The following is a 19,408-nucleotide window of genomic DNA, read 5'->3' as shown; positions in this document are numbered from 1 at the left end:
CTTGAATTCTGTCAGGCTTGGTGCTGTGACCACTTCCCTGGTGAGCCTGTTCCAGTGCCTGACCACACTCTGGGTGAAGAACCTTTTCCTAATTTCCAGCCTAAACTTCTCCTTGACACAGCTTCATGTGTTACCAGTCCTGTGACTGGTAATATTAATATCATCCAGAATTCTGGCATCAATATGATTCAAACAACCAGGTGATTTCATCAAAGAGTTTGCTAGAGCTCATAAACCTGGCTCAGAGGCTACAAACCACAGTCCCCCTTGTCTTTTTAGGACAAGACAAATGTTTCCCTTGATTCCATCCGCATCCACAGCTTTCTGCAAGCCTGACATCTTCACCAGCAGGAGAATAAAAAGCCTCAGAAAGACAGAGCTGGCAGGAGCAAGCACTCCATGCTGCTGCTGCAGATGGGCACCAATGAAATCATTACTGAGTCTGAGTATGGCCTCCAATTCCTTTTCATTAGACAAATGTAACTGGGTGCCCACAGCAGTTGTCATTAGTTCCAAAAACATGCATCCCCATCATACTGAATGAATGGTCAGAATACAGCAATGAGTCTTACTGCATCCTGCTTTGTATATTCAATTCACTTGTATTAATTGCACTCTAATACCAGGGAGCACACAGGTTCTTACCAGCTTTATTTCCAGATGGTATTTTGAGCCTAATGTCACAGTGGGAATTCATAAAATCTCTTCTAGAGCAAATTACCTGAGGACTTAAACAGTTCCATTCTCACTAAGGAAAACGAATTTCTGTAGCCTGAAGAAGTAGGTTATATCCCTGGGCTGAGCTCCAGGCGTGCACTGCTGTCCTGCACCTCTGCACCATGGCCTGACTGCTTCCCTGTTTAAACAGGGATACACCCAGCTGTATCCTCTTGCTAGTTATAGGTTCCTGTAATGCATTTTGAGAACACAGGTTGGCTAGAAAGGAGAAGCAAACCCTCTGCCGTTACCAGTGTAAGGAAGCATTACCTGGGTATGCAGACTTCGTACCAAGGAATGTGAAGGAGGAGAGCTCTCCCCAGGATTTCAGAGGCAAGGGGACAAAAGCACTTTACTGCAGCACCCCAGGGAGCATTCGGTGATCTCTGAGGAGTTGCTGGCTGTGCAGTGTCCCACACAGAGCTGCTGGGGCCTCCAGGACCCACTTAGACTCACCGTGGTTTCGTCTTCATGGAGCACCTGGTCGTAGCCGCTCAGCGCCACGCAGAAGATGATCGCTGTGACATCCTCAAAGCAGTGGATCCACTTCTTGCGCTCTGACCGCTGGCCCCCGACATCGAAGAGCCTGCAGCACAGGGGAGCATCATCACCACCCACTCCTGCCTAGCTGCCAGGGAACTTGAGCATTCTGGGCATTCTCTGACCACCTGGGTCCTGGGAGGCTCCAAACACAGAGCAGCAGGTCTTTCACTGCTAGCTTGGTCTTCTCCTCCAGAGCCTGCAGCCGAGGAGAGCCAGGAGGAGCAGCTACAGCAGGGATGTGGGGACCTGTGGGAGAGCCTGAGCAGCATGCTGGGTCCCAAAGGGTCAGTGGAGGTGGAGACCAACACTCTTGACTTATATATGCTCTAAGTACTGTTTGTGTGTGGCTTTCTGTCGTTGTGCCCTCTTCTCTCTACTGGATGGCATCATGAGGGTCAATGTATTGTGTTAGCTACATGTGACTGACCCACTTAAGGGAAAAGATCTGGCCAAATATTTTTACATTTATGAGGTTTGATCAGATTTGGTGGTCAGTCTTGTATTATACATTCCAACAAAGAGGTGTTGTTTGGGTTAGAAGAAGCTGCCATGAACTTCTATCGTACAGGCAGTGACTTTTAAGACAGGATTGCCAAACTTTTCATATTGTTGACCCTCCAAAATGTCTTCTGTGTCTTCTGCAGTGGGAGCTGTCCATGCATTAAGCAGCAATTTAACAACTTCTTCTTTAGGAACTATGGGGAAACCCAGTGATAAATAGTTGTTCTGAAAATTTACTGTACAATTTTAGACTAACCTGAAGTGGAGGTTTTTGAATGTGAAATGGGTTTCTACGATGCCAGTTGTTTTGACCCTGGTTCGGAGGATATCCTGCTCCGTGGGCTGGTAGTCTGCAGCTCCAATTCGATCTAAGCTGTCTAGGTAGCTAAGAGAAGAAGGGAAAAGAAAAAGAAAACAGCTAAGAATAAGACACACATTAATCTTTGTCAATCTCAGATGGATCCTTCAGCTTCCTATTAATCTTTTTCAATCTCATTTTTCATGGCTGAATGTTTTGTAGCTAAAGCAAAAAAATATCCTATTCTGGGGAAAAACAAACCTCAGTAAGCTAAGCATAAAATCTGATAGGGAACTGAAAGCAGGAAATTAAGCATGGTGTGTTGTGGGTCCCGCCTGCAATCTGTGAAAATGCACAGTTTTAATATTAACTTGCTATTTTTATTCCTGGAGGAACAAGGGTCCCAATCAGTCCTTTGTGCTGGATTCTGTACACAAAACCTTTTTCTGCCAGGGTTTATTCAGATAAGAGGCTGCAGCATACAGGTCTTGCTCCCAGAACACACAGGTCGAGTCCCCTTTGGACATGCCTCTCTGTGCTGGAAGGGAGGCAGGGCCATGCCACGCCTGGCTTTCAGTCAGCTCAGATGAAGGGAGATGAATGTGCACAGGTGAGTCACTGCTTCAGTTCAAAACCCAGCACAGGGCTGGGGCTGCACGAGATGCAGCTCTTGGAGAGAATCCAGGACTCAAATGGTGATAATCTGGGAGTACAAACTGGGGCTTTGGGGGAACAGAGAGGATATTCAATTTTCTAAAATTGTTGGACAGTTTAAAATATGTAACTTTATTCTGCTTTGAGCTTAAAATCGATGAACACAGGCAATGCCTCCCTAGGCTAAAACTTGGGGTAGGAAGTCCTGTCTTTTGGCATGAAAGGTTTGTGTAGAGGAACCCAACATCTTTGCACATATGACCACAATCCAGTTTTCCATCCACATTCAAGACAATTTAAAAAACAATTTATAAAGAAAAGAGGAATTTGGATTACCATTTAATATGAATTATAAACACAGACCTGCGTCACACAGCACAGTCTTTCTCACCACCATTAAGCCAGCATGCAGACACTCCAGTTTCTCTTAAAAGGGGTTTGATGTGCATTACAGGGCATAAATGTCCACCTCTGGCCCCAGGAGCATCAATCTAATGCTCTGAGATGCTTTCAATATATTGTGAATATAACAGAGCATGTCTGTGCATGAACAGTGATCTTTTCCTTTGATCCCTGTGCCTGGATGTCACCCAGAGAGGCAGTGGGGCAGGAGGTGTGAGATAGTGTGAGCTGGAGCCATTCACTCAAGACAGCCATGATGTCTATGCTTGACTATCAGTTTAGCTAAATGCAATTTTTTTAAAAAACAGAACATGGATTTAGTCCTGATGAGTAACCAAACCAACCCCCCTCATTTGCTTTGCCATAGCACATCCCATTTGGCCTGAACTTGGCCCTGACCTGCTGCTGGAGATTATATCCCTGCTGCATCCAAACCAGGAATGGCTTTCCATTTGTGCCCTGGAGGGAGTGCACTGAGCCAGGGCTCTGGAGCAGGACACCTGAGAGCTGGGGCTGTGCACTCTGCTACCCAACAAAACTCCCTGCCACTGCCTCTCATGCCTACCCCACAAGCCTGGAACAACAAACAGACAGCCAAACTCTACACTAAGGTCAAATACAATCCTCACCCTGCTCGTATCATGTATTTTTCCTACCCATCATGTTTATACTTTATTTTTCCTAAACAATTCCAAGAACCACGTCACCCAGAGGAAAGTATATAAGCTAAGCAGGCTTATTTTTGTTGTGCCCTTTTTCAAGCATTTAAAGGCATTGTGGTTTTGTGACAGATGCTCCTTTAATAACCCTGTGATGGGCACTGGATGGATGAATGGGGCTTCATTTGAAATCAGATCCTGGGCTGTGACGGCTGAAGCCACGATCACTCATCTATTCACAACTGGTGTCAACTGCTGTTATTTAAGAGACAGCTGCATCTCTTCACAGGGCCCTGCAGACTGAGGCAGCTCTGCAGTGCTGGTATTCAGAGACTCAGGCTCTCTTCTCTCCTCAGGAACTTCAAGGTGATATTAAAAAGCCGAGTTATAAGAGGGGAAATTTTCTTTTCCTCTTGAGGCTGCATTCTAAACCTGTTTAAATCTTTGGCTGCTCTACCCTAGAAAGAGACTTGGGCTGTGGCAGATATTTCCCCCCCTGCACTTGGCTGCAGCTGAGCTGGACCCTGTTGGTGTGTGCAGCCTGTGAAGCTCAGCTGGAGGAGTGTGCCATGGCATGGCTGCCACACTAACACCCAGCTGTGGGAATGGGAGGATCAGCTGGCTGCTGTTTGGATGCTGAGCTGATTTTAGCTGCTGCTTGTTCTCCTGGGTTCCTGCTGGAAGTATCTCTGAGGTTTCACTGAAGTGCTGGTGCTCCCTGCCCGTGCTGCTTGGAAGGACCTGCTGGTGTGAGCCTGAGCTGGGGGAGGATGGTGTACTTTGGGGGTGCCACCTCTTTGGGAACAGGGAAACCCAAGTGGGGGCAAATTGCTACACATGGTGCTGGATGGCAGCACTGCTGGTACACCCTTTGAGCTGAAAATCTCAAACTGTTGTGAGAGATAATTAGTTGTCACAGCCAACAGGCTCTATGACACATAATCCCCTCAGAAGCTGGCATCTGTTTAACCAGCAGAAATAAGAGCACTTTGGAGGCCATGGAGTGAGAGCTCAGCTCCCCCTTCCACGTCAGTGGTGCTGGCACCAGAGCTCTTCCATTGCCCAGCTCCAGGGTTTGCACACTGGAGTGGAAGCATATCTGAAATGACACATCAGCTCTTATTTGCAGCCTGCCTTGCCCTGGATTTGCAGGGGTTAAAAAAAGCTGAAGGAAGGTTAGAAGGTCTGTGAGTGCATGAGTAACCCTCTAGCATTTCTGCTCCTGAGCCAAGTAGTTCCATTACTGCTTATATCTTTTATTTTAAATGCTTTGTTTTGAAGCAGATTGCAGGTTTCTGAGTCACTCCCTATACCATGCTCAGGGAGGTGAAGCCCAACTATTTTATGCTGCTAAAAGCAAAGTGCAGAGGAAATGGCAATTCACAAATACAGGGAGAGGAGATCATTGAACAGAGGCTAAGAAAGGCAGGAGCTCTATACAGGCTAGTTGACAGCAAATAGCTATACACAGTAGTATTGCCCCTTCATTTGCTGTTTCCAAAAGCACCTGGTAGCAGCACTGCATGGAGAAAAGGAACTTTTGTCCAGGTGTCCCATGGGAATGGCTCAGCAGCAGCAGCAGCCTACGTGCAGTGCGTGCACAGGGACCCCTCCTCAGGCTCTTGGCTACCACAGGAACCTTCTCCCAGGACTGTGCTGCCTATGCCAAAAGCTCCACTGGCTGCTTCCTTGGATGAAGAAGTGCAGCTGAGGTTGCAGGCTGTGGTCAAGGCTGGATACCTGCGGCAAAGCTTACACAGACGGACATTCACATCTACTGAACTTAACGGCAGTAAGATGGTTAAAGGTCTGCTGGGTTTCTCTTGCTGTGAGGGTGACACCTTGGCAATCTTTTTGCATCATCCAGCTGTCCCTGTGCACACCCAAGGTGCTCACACCGTGCTGATGCCACACTCACATCCTCAATGCTCAATGAGCTGCAGTGCAGCAGCAGCCACAGCTGGGTCCTGCTCTGGGGCAGCTCTGCAGGGAGTGGGAGTTGGAGCTCCAGCTCCAGGAGCAAGCCTGGAGACAGCAGCATCTTCCCAGGGGCTCCTCCATCCCGGCTGTCCTGAGTTCTGGCCATGTCTCCTCTGTGAAGGAAAGGCCATGTGTGTGTGGGATACCCCAGCCTTGGTTTGTTGGCTTGTGTTGTATTTGATGAGGAAGCAGATCCCCATTTGTCAACACACGCAGCTGAGTCACTGCTGGGTTATTTTGGACTCTGTGTACTAAGGCACTCAAGGGGCAGCTCCAACACTCTGTCCTGGCAAATGCAGAGTTTTTAATCAAGGTTGTCATGAGCAGGCTCCATGTCATCTAAATCTAAGCAATTATGTAAAGATGGCTCTATCTGAACACTTGCTCATGGATGGAAGGCTGCCTGTATCTGATCTTATCTTCCACCTTATCTTCTTCCTTTCTTTCAATGATGAACACACAATTCAATGTATATTTAGCATTAAAACCATTTAATATTTAGTGACCATAGAGTAAGGGTAGGAGGATGAGCACTGGATTTACAGAGTGTCAGTAGTGGCTCTACAACAGAGAGTAAACTCTTGTAGTTATCTCCTACCAGAGAGCAAAACCACGTGGGCACTGCTGCCTGAATGTGTGATACAGCCTGGTTTGGCTGCCCAGGGCAGCTGGTGCTGGGCAAGTACCCAGAGGTCATGGAACCACGGTGTTTTTTCTGCAGACACTATGTCCAGTCAGATCTGCTATTATATTTGAGGGAAAGGGGAAAATCAAGCACAGCCCACTCTCAGAATCCAGCACCAATCCACCACACATAGATATGATGTCACAGGTCTTAAATAATTGTCAGTTATGAAAAGCTTGAAATGTTGCCAAGCAGTGGCATCGTGTCCCTCCAGGAATCAATCCTGTCTGAGGGCAGAGACCATGCAGAGCCCTCCTCTCCCCCTAGCAAGAGCCAGAAGGTGGCACACATTGTTCCTGAGGCATTTCCATGTGGGTTATGGCAGGCAGGGAAAGGCCTTAGTGGATGAGTAACTCATCTGAGAGTAAGAATATTGTCTGGTGTTTTCTCAGTCCAGCCTAGAAAAGGAAGGTCTTGGGAATTTGCTCCTGGACTTTGGGTAATGTGTTAAGTGTTTCTGGCTGTGCTCCATCAACCAATCCTGCCTCCATGGCAATCACATGAATCACATGGCAAGCCCTGCTATCTTGCTGCTGCTCCTCATGATAAATCTCATCTCAGGTCAAACCAGATGAGGCACCAGCATGAAAACTCTCCAGCTTCCTTCCCCTAACTTAATCCAACCATTGAGATGTCACTTCTGGTGCCTGCTTCTTGCAGGCTGCTAACAGCTGGATTGATGGTCACCAGGCTCAGGGATTACTGGGGTTACTTTCCTGAAAGAGCCTTGCTGGATGCCCTGGGTTTTCACTACTGTTCTCTGGGGAGTGAGGAGGATGGTCCCTGCTATTAAAGGAAGGTGCCAAATCTTGACAAAAAAGATGCTGCGTTCTGATGCATTTTTTATGGTTTTGGCCCTGCACTGAAGCAAGGCTGCACAGGGCTTGTACATCAAGATCAACTTGACAAGTTGATATTAATACTAATGATAGGCAGGAGGAGTGAATAAAAGCAGGTTGGCGTTTAGCTGTCCTACTTAGACTTGCAGTTTTCCAAGGCATGACTGGATCCAGAATAATTTTTAGCATCACATGTGGATGAGAAGAGTCACTAAATAGCAGCTGTGTAACAAAGGTACTTGAGGACATGAGGGGGCTCCAGGTGCAAGTGCTGGCTGGCTTTGCTCACAGGTGGTCAGCTCTGGCCATGTCTCTGCTCCTTACTGCTGGAATCAAAGGCCACTGAGTTATGGTTTGAGTTTGTCATCACAGAGCTCTGGCTGGGGGTGAGGTGGGTCTTGGAGGAAAAGCAAGCATGAGAAACTTACCCAGAAAGGATTTTGGGGTCCTGGGAAAGGAAATGTGAGCTTATCTTTCTGCATTGAAGCTTGAAAATTGGATGGGATGTAAGAGGGGATGAAAAAGGTATTTTTTGATATATCAGAGCCCTTACAAAAGAGAAAAACAACATGTCTGGGTCAGATCAATGACTCACCTAGCTTAGCTAGTGTCCAAGAGCAGATGTTAAGAGAAAAGTACAAATACAGGGCAAGCATGCAGTATTCAGCTTTTCCAGCCTCCAGCAGTTCATATGGATAACAGAGTTTCAAAGAAAAGTGTGATATCTTTATATTTATTACCCCTCAATGATTTTTCTTCCAGAAATTTGTCTAGGCACTTTTTGCAGCAATTTAAGCTTCTATCAACCACATCTGCAGCAAGGAATTTCCAAGCTCAGCTACCCTTGTCTGTGAACAAACTGCCTTTTTCCGGTTTTTAAACTGCCGTGTCAGAGTTTAACTTTGTTAATTTTTGAATGGGAACAGCTGTCCTCTCTCTCCTTTCTATCTCCCACTTTCTCTGTAGACATCTCTGAGACCTCCACAACATCCACTGTGCAGCATCTTTTCTCTGCTACCAAGACATTGCTTAACAGAGGCACTTTGGAGCCTTTTGTCATATAGAAAGGGGTTTTCCTCATGTCCCAAATCCTTTCTGAGATGGAGGAAGGAGGAAGGCATAGCTGCCTTGTTCTACAAGTGACCACCTGTTTTACAGTGCCTCAATCTGATGCTGTTTGGAGAACCAGGCAGTGTAACACCAGGCCCCTGGGGTTGCTACACAGGGCAGATATGGTGACCACAGCCCACCAGCAGTGCTGTGATGCCTTTTAGCAGTGTCCTCATCTGGGCAGTGCCACTGTTTTATATAAAGTCTGTGATTTAAATTGTTGTTTAGCTGGCCACAAGGCACCTTTGTTTTATAAGCAGAGGATTTTGACAGGGGCTGGCTCTGTGTGAGCCCAGGATGACGCATGGCTCAGGCTGTGCAAGCTCTTCTCTCCTGGTGGCCCTGCACAGGGGTGTCCTCTGCACAGCAGGCACTGATCAAACTTGGGCTGAAGCAGAGGAAGGCTCAAAGCTCCAGCCTTGCTCCTGCTTTATGTAAGGCTCTGCTTCCTTCTGACACCCAGCTCTGAAGGACAGTAGCTGAGCTGGAAAAGGGATGAGGAATGGTGGGACTTGGAACCCTGAAAGTGAGCAGGATCTGTGTCTAAACCTTTATGCAACACAGTCAGTGGGTTTGAAGCTTTTTTTCTTTGCTCCAGGACTGCTGTTATAAGCTGGCTGACAGTGGAGCTGATGGTTTTCTATACTGTAAAAAGAAGAAAGGAAAGAAAAGGAGGGGCTAAAAATAAGCCCCAGGGAGTTTGGGATAATGAAGGGCTTGTTCTGGGAAGGAGTCTTGCTCAGAGAATGCAGGCCCCGTGCTGCAGCAGGGCCCCTGGTGCATTCACAAGCATCTGCTGAGCTCAAACAGGGGAAAGACATCAACTAACCCAGTTTGCTGCATGCACAGCCCCCAGTGAGCACACCAGCACAGGCATGAAGGATTGCTTGCCCCAATGCTCCTTGCATTGCACAGCAGATATTCAATTTGGCCCCAAGGCCAAATGAGCTAATTACTCCGAATTACTCCAGCCCTGGAAAGCAGACAGCTGGGACCACAAATGAAACCAGTCCCACAGAGTTTAACCTTTTGATCAGCCGCTGGCCAGAGATATTCACTGGGGTGTGCACAAAGGCCTGGGACATCTATTTACACACTTGTTGGTGAAGCAGCATTAACATCTCCATTTCTAAGCTGGAAGAAAATAATTAGATATAGCTGCAGTGTTTTGTAGTTCTTGGTGTCTGTCTGCAGCAGGGATAGCACCAGTGAGGGATTTAGATCTAATGCTGCAAAGGAAAGCATCACTTAATGAGATCTGTGTTCTCATATCAGGTAGCTGGAGGATGCCCATGGCTGGATGATGGTGCAATTACGAGGAGTGGGGTAGGTCTGTCGGGAGCTGACTTCAATCAGGGGCCCCATTTATCCACTCACCCTGCTGAGGAAGATGCATTGCTGGTGATGGAGTGGGAATCATATCTCTGGATCTTCTCATCTGTCCATTTTCCTGATCTATTAGCAAGCTATGGGGATTTCTGCTTTCAAATGTCATTTAAGCATCCCTGCCAAAAACCATGGGTACCAAAATTAGCCAGTGCTCTGCCATGGGCAGATGTGACTCATAGGTAGCAAAAGCAAAACCTGGAAATTTTACCCTTGGCTGCACTCTAAAAATATCTCAGTTATCCCAGACATGGGCAGATCTCTCGGGCGTGTAAAATCTGTGCTACGCAAATGGACTTTCTGGTCCTTCTCAGCAGCTGTCAGGCTGAGGCTCCTTCGAGAGCAGCTTTGCTTGTGGTATTGCAGCAGTTTGGTTTCAATCCAGGCTGGATCCAGAAGCAGAGACACGTAAAGAAAAATTCATGGAGTTTCTCATCCCTTTAAAAAATGTTCAGGTGAATCGTTGTCAGAGATTGTTTATAGAATATCAAAACAGCTCCATTGATCTCACCAGGAATGGCTGTCACCTGCTGGACCCCCATCTTTCTCCCTCTTCTACTGGCACGAGCAACCTCAGAGGTCTATCAGCACAGTCTTCTGTCACACACCCACTCCTGGGGTTAGGCTCCTGCAGTCCCCCAGACAGTGGTTTGGGTTCTCCCAGGCCTCTGCCGGAGTGGGCTGATCCCTGTGCTCAGCTCAAGATGCATCAGGGACCTTTGCATGACAAAACTGATTTGGGATACTCTGTATGGAACAGCCCAGCCACAAAGCTGCTGTGGCTTTGTGGGAGATGAGCTGAGCACACCACCTCAGAGGCATGTCCCTCCACAGGACTGGGAAAAGCTGTCTGCACTTGAGCTTGTGCAGACTTTCCTCTGTGCCCTGGGGACATGTCCCTGCCAGAAGCAGCCTCTGCTGCCTGCCCACGGACCTGTCAGTGACCACATCCCTTGGGAGCAAGCCTGGGCCAAGGTGCTGCAGTAAGCCAGGTGGGCAGAGCAGGAGTTCCTCCCTATTTCTGGGAGAAGTTTGAATTGACCCAGGAGCACTTCACTTCCAATGGGAGGATGGAGCTGGGCCAGAGAAACTTTAGGTCTGGAAAACATCAGTTCTTCCAGACGTGGTGGGCTTTATTCCCAATAAATGCCTTTGGTGTGCTTCCTCTTGGCTGCAGGAGGGGAGGAGAGCACCTCGAGCAGAGGGCTGGTGAGCAAAGCATTGCCCCTGCTCCCAGCTGCTGCAGCACCCCAGCTCTTGCTGAGCAGGATTGATGTGTCCTCCCAGCCTCCCACTGGAGCAGGGAAATACTATTAATCACACTTGCTTTAGGAGGAATGGAAGTATCAAGGGGATAGATGATTTCCCTGAGGACACAATGGGAAGTCTGTGGTGGCACTTGGAAATCCCTTTGGGTTCCCTAATATGCAGTCAGAAGCTTTGACTACCAGAACTTTCCATATTGAGGGTTGGAAACCTCAAGCAATACTCTTCCATGCTTTTAATAGAGATTTTGCTCACCTAGGGGCAGGTACTGCAAGGCTGGTAGAAACTGAATGTATTTTATTAAGGCCCACTACAAGAAAGAAATATATTCCCTACATAAAGAGCAGCTGATAAAACAGTGTTACAATTGATGATTAAATCACAAGTTAACCCAAGAATTTGAATGGAGATAAATAAATGCTTTCTTCTTTTTTTTTTTTTTTGGTGAACAAACAAGGCTGAAAATGGATGTTGTCATGTACCTTTCTGCTCCATCCAATATAATTTCATGCATTCCCTTATGGATTTTGAAGAGTTCTGCAGATCAATGACACAGCACTTAAACACAAGCTAAGCAGTAATTACAGATGCATGCAAGATTTATTCATCTGGTGGCACTGCACCAGCTGATGGAAGGATCAGCCGTATCCAATCAATGTTTGAAGCTTCTCAAAATACAGAGGTTTTCTGGCTCCCACTGCAAAGTGAAAATAGAAATAACCTCCTGATTCCCAGGAATGCCTCCTTAGGTTCCATACAAGGTAAGACTGCAGGATGGATCTGGGTCATATCTGCACTGCTGCTTGTCGCTTGCCTCCCCATAAATATTTTCCTTGTGGGGTCTTCTTCACATGCTCACTGCATGACCCACTTGTCCCTAGGGCTGAGGACTGGACTGATGGGATTTTAGGCATAAGTAAGGAAAAAGAAGCAGCAGCATTGCAGAGAACCATGGAGCAGGCATGCCCCTGTGCCCAGGCCTGGTGTGCACAGGCAGGGAGCCAGTGTGATGTGTCACACTGTGGAACAAAGGGAGCACCTGGGGGACTGCAGCCAAAGCCACAGAGGAGCGTAATGTGGCACTGCAGTTTTGGGAACACAGGGGAGGAGCATGTGTAAAGCAAGAAACTGGATTCTGTCCCATTTTTCTTCAGGCTTTCCCTGTGGATGTGAGTTATGCATTCCTATAGGAGGTCTCGCCTTCCGTGCAGCAAAGCTGTTTGCTCCCCGCTGTCACCACGGGAGGCCCTGACACACCAGGGAGTCCCAGCTGGGGACTGGGACTTCAGAGAGGGTGCTAATCTACACCTTGCACTGCCAGCCCTGAGTGCAGGTGGGACTGGATTGAGACTGTGGATCAGGAGATTCAGCTCTTTGCCATGTGTGGGGGAAGAGATCTTCCATCCCCAGCTGTGGTCCCTGGGCAGGGTATGGGTAGTTGAGCTCTTGGGCAGGGTATGGGTAGTTGGGCTCTTGAGCAGAAATGTGCAGCCTTTTTTCCTGAATTTGTTTGTAACTTCTGCATTTGTGTCACTTCTTTGTTTATGCAATTTTGTTCAACAAGAAGGTCCTCTGGGGATTTCTTCATGTGAAGTTGCTGCTTTAACATTAGTTTAATTTGAGCAAAGGTTTTTGCCTGGATTCCATTATCAATTCCCAGCTCTCAGCATCTGCTAACTAGCATCAGCCACCTCTGTCTCTTTCTTTCTCCTGTTCCTGCCCTTAGCATATTTGGCATCACTGCACAGCACACTGGTGCAGTATTTCTCATGTTGGGCACTGCAAGAGCATGGATCTGTTCAACTGCAAATGTTTAAAGTGACATTAATGATGCTCAGTAGGATGTACTGGCTGGTGTTTTCCTGAAGGAGGATTTGGAAATGGTTCTTATGCTATTGCCAAACCTCACATACCAACAGCAATACTGAGGGACTGGGAAATGCTGATCTATATCACTAAAAGTGGTGTAAAAGCCTCAGAGCTACACTGACTGCTCACATGATGTTTCATAGGCAAGGCTTGCAGTTTTAGAGCACTAAATTTCTTTTCAGTCCTGGCTTCCCAGCAAACCTGCTGCTCAGCACTGGGGTCACAGTGTAGCCCAGCAAGGAGGGGGTTACAAGGACACAAAATGCATTGTAAATCTCCAGAAAATGTCTTGGACTAACCACCAAAACCAGAGCTGACACTTCCTCAGCGCAGCTGAATGGTGCAGTTTGTGCCTGGCTTCCCTCTCCCCTGTTCTCCTCCTTCCCCTCCCAGCAGCATGGAGTAGGTGCTGCCTAAAATCTAGGCTCAGAATAATTTCTCCTCTTTTTTCCCCAATAAATTCAGTCTCTGGAGAGTCTCAGGGTGCCCAGGGACCTTTGAGGAGGTTCCTTCTCCAGGCACTCAAGCATTCAAATGCAGTAAATGTATTGGAGGTGGGGAAGGTTGTAAGCATGAGGATTTTGGCACAAGGATGGGTGTTCACTCTGCTGTTCTCCAGCCTCCTTCTGCTGTCATGAACAAGCTGAGAAACCCTGCCCAGAACCTGTGCCCACCAAGCAGAGTGAGTGTGTGCCTGCAGGAGCACCCTAAGAGCCTGAGCTGGGCAGGGGGGGAGGCAGGCTGGGGGGTTACAGGGTTTTCTGGGTGGACTGAGAATACAGAAGTTTTGGGTTTGGATCTGTGTCATATGTCTGTAGGTCTGAAGGCAAGGAACATACATGGGGAAGATGAAACAATAGTTCATAGACAGTCTCTGTTATTTTTAGTGTAAAAGGTGTGGATGTATGGACTGATATGAACCTAGCACTAGCTAGTCCCAACTAGTGTGTGGCACAGGCAAAAAGAAAAAAAATATAGGAAAAGGTCAAAAATCTGTCTGCAGTGTATGAGGCCCCCTATGCTGATGGGGCTCATGCCCAGCTTGTATGGTGGAATGGCACGTGAGCAGTGCTGTGGCAGCATCACATTTGTCTGCCTCCAGTTCTGCTGCCCAAATCAACAAGAGTCTCATCTGTGAGTGCTCTGGGGAAAAGCAGGTACCAACAAACCCCTTGTCAGGTTTCCAAGGGAGGGAGGAGGCAGGAAGGGCACGCCTGGCACTGACCCAGCCCTGGAGAGCTGGTGTCCTCTGGGCTGTACTGAAATGCCAAAGAAAAGCACAGCCCCTGCTGCCTGCACAGCCTGCACCTAAATCCCCTGGTGCCAGGCTTCTCCCAGGACACTCCCTTTACCCACCACACACAGGGCACTGGCCATGGCCAAGCATGTGCCCATGCTGCTGAGCCCTGGAGAAAGGACCCCACATTTCCCCTCTTCCCATCCAAGCTGCAGCTCCATGGCTGGGGCTCACTCAGCATCCCAGCCATGCACACAGCCTGGATAAGCAAGACACAAAGTGCTGTTTGCTCCAGGGCTAATTAGAGCTGTTGTGTCAATTATTCTGTGAAAGCATCGGTGCCCTCAGCTCCACGGAGCGAATCCCAGCGCACAGGACCGTGGTGTCCAGGTGCTGGGACTCTGCTGTCCCAGGGCTCCCCACCCCTGCTCTGCCTGCCCAGCCCCAGCAGCTCTTGCCTCACTGCGCCGCTCTCGGCCAGCAGCTCATCAACAGCCCTGTGTCATTGTCCCCATCAACAGCTCCGTGTCACTGTCCCCATCAACAGCCCTGTGTCATTGTCCCCATCAACAGCCCCAGTGTCATTGTCCCCATCAACCGCGCCGTGTCATTGTCCCCATCAACAGCCCCAGTGTCATTGTCCCCATCAACCGCGCCGTGTCATTGTCCCCATCAACCGCGCCGTGTCATTGTCCCCATCAACAGCCCCAGTGTCATTGTCCCCATCAACCGCGCCGTGTCATTGTCCCCACCAACAGCCCTGTGTCATTGTCCCCACCAACAGCCCCAGTGTCATTGTCCCCATCAACCGCGCCGTGTCATTGTCCCCACCAACAGCCCCAGTGTCATTGTCCCCATCAACAGCCCCAGTGTCATTGTCCCCACCAACAGCTCCGTGTCATTGTCCCCATCAACAGCCCTGTGTCATTGTCCCCACCAACAGCTCCGTGTCATTGTCCCCACCGGGAGCGTGACAAGGAGCTGCAGCCTGCTGGCCAACAGCACCACGGGGGCTGGGGAGCTCTGCCTTCCCAACAGAGGCTGTGCCACCCTCCCGTCATGGGCACAGATCTGCTGTTTCAAACCCATCATTGCTGAGTCCTGTGATCTGCTGATTTTACAGCTTGCCACAACGTTTGCTACATCCTTGGGTTTTTTCCCTTCATTTTTGTTCTCTCAAGCCCCTCAAGGCTGGATATTAGATGGGCTATTTGCTTAAGGAAATAAAAAAGGGTTTTCCAGCTCTCCTGTTCACAGACAAAAGGCTTTAAAGTACAAGCCAGAGGGTTTAGGAAGCAGCAGATAAAAGCAATTTTCCAATGGTTCTCTTAATATATTCTGAAAAACAAGGAGTTTTAGCTAGGCTTGTGATTGGTTTTGGATTTAACTCCTAACCTTAAAGTTGGATTTTGGATAAAACTCCTAACCTGAGGATGGGGATGCTGCATTCTTCTAGTGGGAATAGTGAGTGTGTATGTGCACTGTCTGGTCCCCAGGAGGGACTGGGGGGATGAGTGGCAGCAGTTGCACACCCCTGGCAGTCACTCAAAAGCCTTTGGAGCTCTCCTGCGCCCTGGGGCTGATGAATGGCACCACTCTGGCACAGTGGTGTCAGAGCCCTGAGCAGGGCACAGGATGGAGAATGGGATGATCCATGGAAGAATCAAAAACTGTGAAGGCGAGGAAAGGAAGATAACTGGATCCTGAGCACACAGAGCTGATCTGTCCTGCTTAGCAGGGCCTGTCCTAGGCTGGAGTGGCTCCTCCTGGGCTGTTCACCCCATGGCTGGTGCAGGCAGTTCTGCCCCAGAGTTCCCAATGTGCTGCTACCCTGGACTGCAGCAAATTCCTTTTTCAACTTTTCCTTACAAACTGGGATGATTTCTGGGATAGGACTCGGGGAGGGGGGGCACAGGCAGCTGTGCAGCATCTCACCATGGTGCCTGCAGACCTGTGTGGAAGACAGCTTGCTCCATCCTGGAGTCTGCCTCCAAAGAAACCCCTGCATTCCTGCCATTCTTTGCCATTTAAGGATTTCAAATGGGTAGCAAATACATGGGGAAAGCACACGCCAGGGCCAGGCTCACCTCCCAGCCTCACAGATGGTGCCAGCCCTGATGCCAGCCGTGTGAGGAGCCGTGGTGGGCTCCTGACAGATTTTCCTGCAGACACACTGCAGAGTCAGGAGGCTGAGAGCAGCCCATGTCCCCACGTGGTCACAGACGATGCTGGGGGACAGGGCTCAGAGCCCCTGGTGCACAGAGCTGGGTGCTGACTGGCTGGCAGAAAGCAGGAATCACACACACGGGGGGATAAATGCCTCACTAAAGATATCCAATTCCCTAAGGAGCTTCTAGGAGCAATGGTTACCCTGAGAGCCTCTCTGGGGCACCCCTCAGCACCCCTCACCATCTCCTGCCCTCAGCCTGTGTGAGTGATGCTGTTTGTCTTGCAGGGCAGGGTGTGATGGTGGAGCTGGAGGTGCACTGTACATCAAACCTGAGGGTGCAGAAAGGGAGAGGGAAGCTTGGATTCCTTGGCTTTGCAGGGGAGGAGGAGCAGGAGCTGTGAGCTCCCAGCAGAGTCTGGACTGCCTGGCTGTGAAGCCGCATCCCAGCACTGCCACGCCCTGGTGTGATGAGGAGCTTGGGGTGAAAGGTGGGAGACACAGTGAGGGGCTCACTGCAGGGTGTGAGTGCTGCCTGAGGAAGGGTGGGAGAGGGAGGATGCAGCCAGCAATAGGGGCAGCAGGGAAAAAACAAACTGAACGGAACAAAAAAAACCCAACCTCAACCCTTGGTGGCAGCCTGCCAGCTCCAGCTGGTTTCATAAGGACATTTCAGCCTAAAAATACACAAATACTCAGCCAAAAAAAGTCAAATCTTTCTGCGCCAAATCTGTCACCCACAGCCCTTCACAAGGCAGGAAGAAATTCCTGTTGGGTCTGTCAGTTGGAGATGAGAACAGATTATCTGGGGTTCAGGACTGTGGTTCAGCAGGTTTCCTTGGGGGGATGCCCTGTGCTGTGTTTATAGATGGTGCTGGCTGCTCCTCACCACTAAGCAAAATGTGAAAAGAGATGATTTCCAAGCTCTTGCAGTGTCTCCTCCTCCAGGCAGTGTGAACTACCTCAGCTCCTACCCTTTTGGTGTGAGCTTTGCCAAAATGGGGACAGCCCTGATCTGATGAGCCCATTTAATTGTGTCTCATTAAATACCAATTTACTTACTCAGGGTGTCAAGATTTTACTAATCTGAGGCCAAAGACAACGCAGTTACGATGGAACACAGAATGAAAAATGGCAGGGAGGTGGCAGGTACTGCTATGCCTTTGTGCTCAAGGAATGAATCACCTATGGAGCTTCTCTGCTCTTCCTTGCAGGGCAGTCTGTACCTCCTGTGTCTCTTCAGAGCTGTTCCCCAAAAGAGGGAGGGTCTGGGGAGCTCTGCCCTGGGGTCTGAGAGAGGCCAAGTGGGATGGGCACTATTAAGAGATCCAATATCTTAGGATGGGGCTGTGTTATGCAGAGTCCTGCAGACCTCTCTGCCTGGGAGTTTTCTGCCAAAGAAGCTCAATCCTCCTGCTTTCCTGTCAGTGTTTGGGGGGATAGAAAGGTCACTTAACACATACTGTCAAGATAATCTGATGTGGTCTCCACTCTGCTTTGGGCCAACAGAGGCAGCCCCTGGAGAGTTTGTATCCAATTTTAACGAAATTGGGTGTTCCAGATGGATGAAGACTTAGGGGGAGATGCTGGAAAACATCCAGCTGATTTAAAAAACAATGAAACAATGTCTTTCCTATTGTGCTCTTCTCCCACCTCACAGTCAGCCCTAGGTGAAGCCATATAATAACAGCAATTCCTTAATTTATGAGGATAATAAGGAAACCTAAGACCTCTCCCAAGCCCAAGCCCTGCAAGACTATAACAGGCTGAAGCTCAGATTGCTCATGTCTCCCTCACCTTGCACTGCCAAGAAACAACCCCACTCCAGAGCCAGCACCAGCACCTGCAGACATTGCAGAGCTGCCCCTCCCTGGAAATAGATTTGCATCTCATTTGTGGGAATGGAGCAAGGTTGGTGATTCCAGTCAACCAGCTCCGGCCTTTATGGACTGTTTTGTTTTTCTTGTTGTAGGGGAACTTGATTATTCAGCGCTGGTGGGCATATTTACTTACTGGGGTAAATTAAACCATAAATTCAGACAAATGTACCTACCTCTACACTTGTGATGTATTTTTCCTTTCTGCTTTATTGGGCTCCAAGACACAAAGGTGCATTGTTCAATAAACAGTGCAATGCAAGTCATCCCAATTAATTGGATTGTTCCATTTATGCTGCTACTGCCTCCAATTAAATGCAAGGGAGCGCAAGTGACAGGCACGAGTAAGATGGGTATGCAGAAAACCATATTCTAATGCAAAAGCTGTGATGGGAAAATGGAATCTACACACCTGATGGGAATATTAATGAAAAACCATGACCTATAATTTTTCTTTCTTCAGTCTGGGCGTGCCAGAAACAATTGCAGCTCATTAAAATGGATCATGTCCTGACAGTCCTGCATAATGACCAAGTCCCACAAGTCCCTTGGTTTAAATGTTTGCCTTGCTGGTGAAGCCAGCAAGGTAAATGTTTAGACCATGGGACTTGTGGGATGTGGACATTATCATAGAGCTGCATGGTCCTGCTTGACTAGACACAGGAAACTGCAGCAAACCTCCAAGACCCTTTCTCTCTTTTAAACCCAGTGTTATCAGAGAAAGAGTGAAGGGAAAAAGAACAAACCCAAGAGTGCCAGTGTGGGTTGGAGCTCTGGAGTTCATCTGGCCCATCCCCCTTTTCAAAGCAGGACCAACTTCAAAGTTAAATTCAGTTTGAAAATTAGCTCAGGTGGCTCAGTGTTGAGCACTTCCAAGGATGGAGATTTTACAGCCTCTCTGGGCAGTCTGTTCCAATGCTGCCTTGTCAGGGCTCAATCTGGAAGCCATTCACCACATCACAACAACATCTGGCTCTACTTTCTTAACTGCTTTTTTGATGCAAAGTGTGTGTTGGCACGTGGGATGCAGTAAGAATCAGTAGGGAAGGTGATAGCGTTGTGAAAAGACAATTCTCTTGCAAGAAAATAGATCAGAAAACAGTCCCACACAAGATGGGGTGAGAAGGAAGGCACTGCAGTATTTTATTCTGAGTCTGGTGCCGTTTTTCTGTAAGGCACTGCCAGACCAATTCTTGAAGTTGAAATAACCAAAGTGTT

At 48.5% G+C, this 19,408-nt stretch overlaps 1 protein-coding gene across 2 annotated transcripts in view; it reads right to left on the bottom strand.

Annotated features, from left to right (window-relative positions):
* Window positions 1-19,408, bottom strand: part of GNAO1 (G protein subunit alpha o1) — a 141,350-nt gene that overhangs the window by 23,993 nt on the left and 97,949 nt on the right. For both annotated transcript variants that reach the window (XM_066557214.1, XM_066557212.1), the window contains exons 5-6: window positions 2,018-2,146; window positions 1,174-1,303 (exon numbers count right to left, since the gene is read on the bottom strand). In XM_066557214.1, coding sequence (XP_066413311.1) covers window positions 1,174-1,303; window positions 2,018-2,146 — 259 coding nt within the window. The remainder of the gene's footprint in view (window positions 1-1,173; window positions 1,304-2,017; window positions 2,147-19,408) is intronic.

This window comes from Molothrus aeneus, chromosome 11, assembly GCF_037042795.1.
Source record: "Molothrus aeneus isolate 106 chromosome 11, BPBGC_Maene_1.0, whole genome shotgun sequence".
Taxonomy (NCBI): Eukaryota; Metazoa; Chordata; class Aves; order Passeriformes; family Icteridae; genus Molothrus; species Molothrus aeneus.
This window is presented reverse-complemented; position numbering and strand designations above follow the sequence as displayed.